General features: G+C 57.9%; 1 protein-coding gene across 1 annotated transcript in view; it reads right to left on the bottom strand.

Moving 5' to 3' along the window:
- The window catches only part of CHAT (choline O-acetyltransferase), a 48,603-nt gene extending 47,873 nt beyond the window's left edge, over positions 1-730 (bottom strand). The window contains exon 1 of the mRNA XM_008569983.1: positions 659-730. Coding sequence (XP_008568205.1) covers positions 659-724 — 66 coding nt within the window. The 5' untranslated portion in view covers positions 725-730. The remainder of the gene's footprint in view (positions 1-658) is intronic.
- Between the last annotated feature and the right edge of the window lie 1,745 nt (positions 731-2,475).

Here is a 2,475-nt window from a genome sequence, read left to right as displayed (position 1 = left end):
AGAGGTTGGGGCAATGCAGTAAGCAACTTCATGGGGAAAAGTCAGGAAGTTCTGATCAGTTCTGAAGAAAGGCTCGGGGAGGGAAAGAAGTTGGCAAAAAGACATGTGTGGAGAGGACCACTCCGTGCAACAACCTGGAACCAGGGGAACTGTGCTCACTCAAAGGCTGGTTGGGGCAGGAGGGAGGATGCCTGCCTAGGGAGGCCAGTGTGGGAGATGGTGCCCAAGGCTCCAGGGCTGAACTAGCATAGCTGCTGGGGCTGGGATATAGCAGGACTCAGAGTACAGAATTCAGCCTCACTCTAAGGCAACCCCACTGGGCTCAAAGCCATCCAAAGTGGAACTTGGGGTGTGGGGAGGCCCTGGGAGGAAAGACAGTACCTGGCATAAGTCATGGGCTCTCCCTGGCCTTGGGGTCAGGAAGTGTGGATGTCAGCATTTCCTTGGCACCCCCTGATGCCACTCTCAGCCCCTCCAATCCCTCCCAGGCTCCTCTGCAGGCTGAGGTAGGGCTGGAGCCTGGGCCTCATGCCCAGGAGAGTGCAGGGCTGGGGGCCGGGTAAAGGCTAGGAACCAGTTCCACTCAGGACGTTCTGGAAGCAAGGACATGTGAGTGGGAAGAACAGGGATGAGAGAGAGGGTTCCAAAAGTCACTCACAGGCTCCTCATCACTGCTGGGAGTTTTTGCTGCCATCTTATGAGGGACTTTTTCCAGGATGGGCATCTTGGTGACTCCTAGTCCAGGAAGTAGAGGTGCAGGCCTGGGGACCAAGAAGGGGGAGGCATTAACACAACAGCCACATAGGCTGCCACGAGCCCTTCACTTCCCACACCCTGACCGCACCCCTGCCGCATGAGGAGGCCAGGCCCAAGAGCAGTGTAAAGGGGCGTCATTGCAGGCCTGGCTCCAGTCTCGACCCCTAGACCTGTCCCCCTAACCACCATATCCTCTCTGAGCCCCCAGACGGGAGAGGGTGGGTCCTGAAGTGACCTTCCAGCTGGGACCTGCTCTCAGGAGGCTGCTGCCACCCAAAGCCAACCTACTGACCACCCAGGGCAGCACTGGAGGGAGCAGGCTGGGCTTGCCAGCTCTGAATCCATGGGAGGAGGGAAGGGACACTGGGAGAGCAGTTGCTCTGCTCCTGCCTGGGACCCAATAGATATGTGCTTGGCTGATTCAAATCTCTCTTCCTCACTAGACTGTGAGCTTCTTGAGGGCAAGACCATCCCTGCTGTGCTCAGTGCATCACCTCTGGTGCGTTTCTGGGGCCTGGCATGGAGGAGGATGCATGTTGCTGAGCTGAGGAAAAGGAGTGTGTGCATGCATGAATACACGTGTGTGTGACTCCAAGGCTCGCCTGGCCCTGAACTCCAGAAGGCACTCTGGGCTGATTGGAAGCCTGACCAGCTGCCAGGACAGGGGGGACCCTGGGGTCTGCCAGACAGACTGTGACTTAGGCAGAGAGAGGTGATGCAGGGAAGCTGGGAAGCCAGGGCCCCTAGGAGCCACCTGACTTAGCCTGGGGAAAAGGCAGATTAATTTCGAAGGTACAGTAGAAGTAAGGCAGGCCAAGGGGGACAACGTTTGGTTTTTAAGGCTGTGGAGCACAACCTCATCCCTCTGAGATTCCCCTAAACCTAAGCCTGCACACACCCAAGATTTCCATCAACCCACCCCAACGTTTGGTTTTTAAGGCTGTGGAGCACAACCTCATCCCTCTGAGATTCCCCTAAACCTAAGCCTGCACACACCCAAGATTTCCATCAACCCACCCACTATTCTCTCCCAAGAGTGTAAAGCTGATGTTCAGCCCATTCTACCACCACCACCACCACTGCCACCACCACTGCCACCCTCCCAGAGGCAAGCACAGCCCAGGTGTGGGCACGCTGCACAATCGGCTCTGGGGACAGAGCATCCAGAAAGATGAACGAACCAGGCTCAAGGATGGGAGAGAATGGGGCTGCCTGGCCCCCGGTGCAAAGAATGTAAAGCACTTTCCAGCACCAGGTAGGGGTGGTACCAACTGGGCAGTCCCCAGGCCAGCCGGCCAGCCGTGGACTCTGGCACCTACTGCGAAGCAGAAGCAGAGGCATCCAGATGAGGGTCCATCCCAGCAGCGGCTGGGGTTTTGAGGGGGTGGGGAGGACAAGGTCAGGTCGGTGAAAGCCATACAGATGGTGAGGCCATTGCCTCCTCTTGCTCTGGTAACTGTGCTACCATGGCAGGAAGACACTAGTCAGGCCTCAGGGACCCCCGCATCTTGAAGAGGAGCTCTGGACCTGAGCTGGATGGTTTCGTGGTGGTCCCTCCCACCAGCTCCTCTTCCTCCCTGGCTCTTGGGCCAGCGCCTACAAGGCGTGTGTGTGTATGTCTTTCTGTCTGTCTGTCTTGCGCCCTCCCACCCATGCTCCTGCCAGCCTGGCTTTCGAAGGCAGGCCGGAGGGGTCTCTGCTCTGTCCTGGAGGCCCAAC

Source organism: Galeopterus variegatus, unplaced genomic scaffold (assembly GCF_000696425.1).
Source record: "Galeopterus variegatus unplaced genomic scaffold, G_variegatus-3.0.2 Scaffold551, whole genome shotgun sequence".
Lineage (NCBI taxonomy): Eukaryota > Metazoa > Chordata > Mammalia > Dermoptera > Cynocephalidae > Galeopterus > Galeopterus variegatus.
The sequence above is the reverse complement of the archived record's forward strand: the minus strand, read 5'-3'. Positions and strand labels throughout refer to the sequence as shown.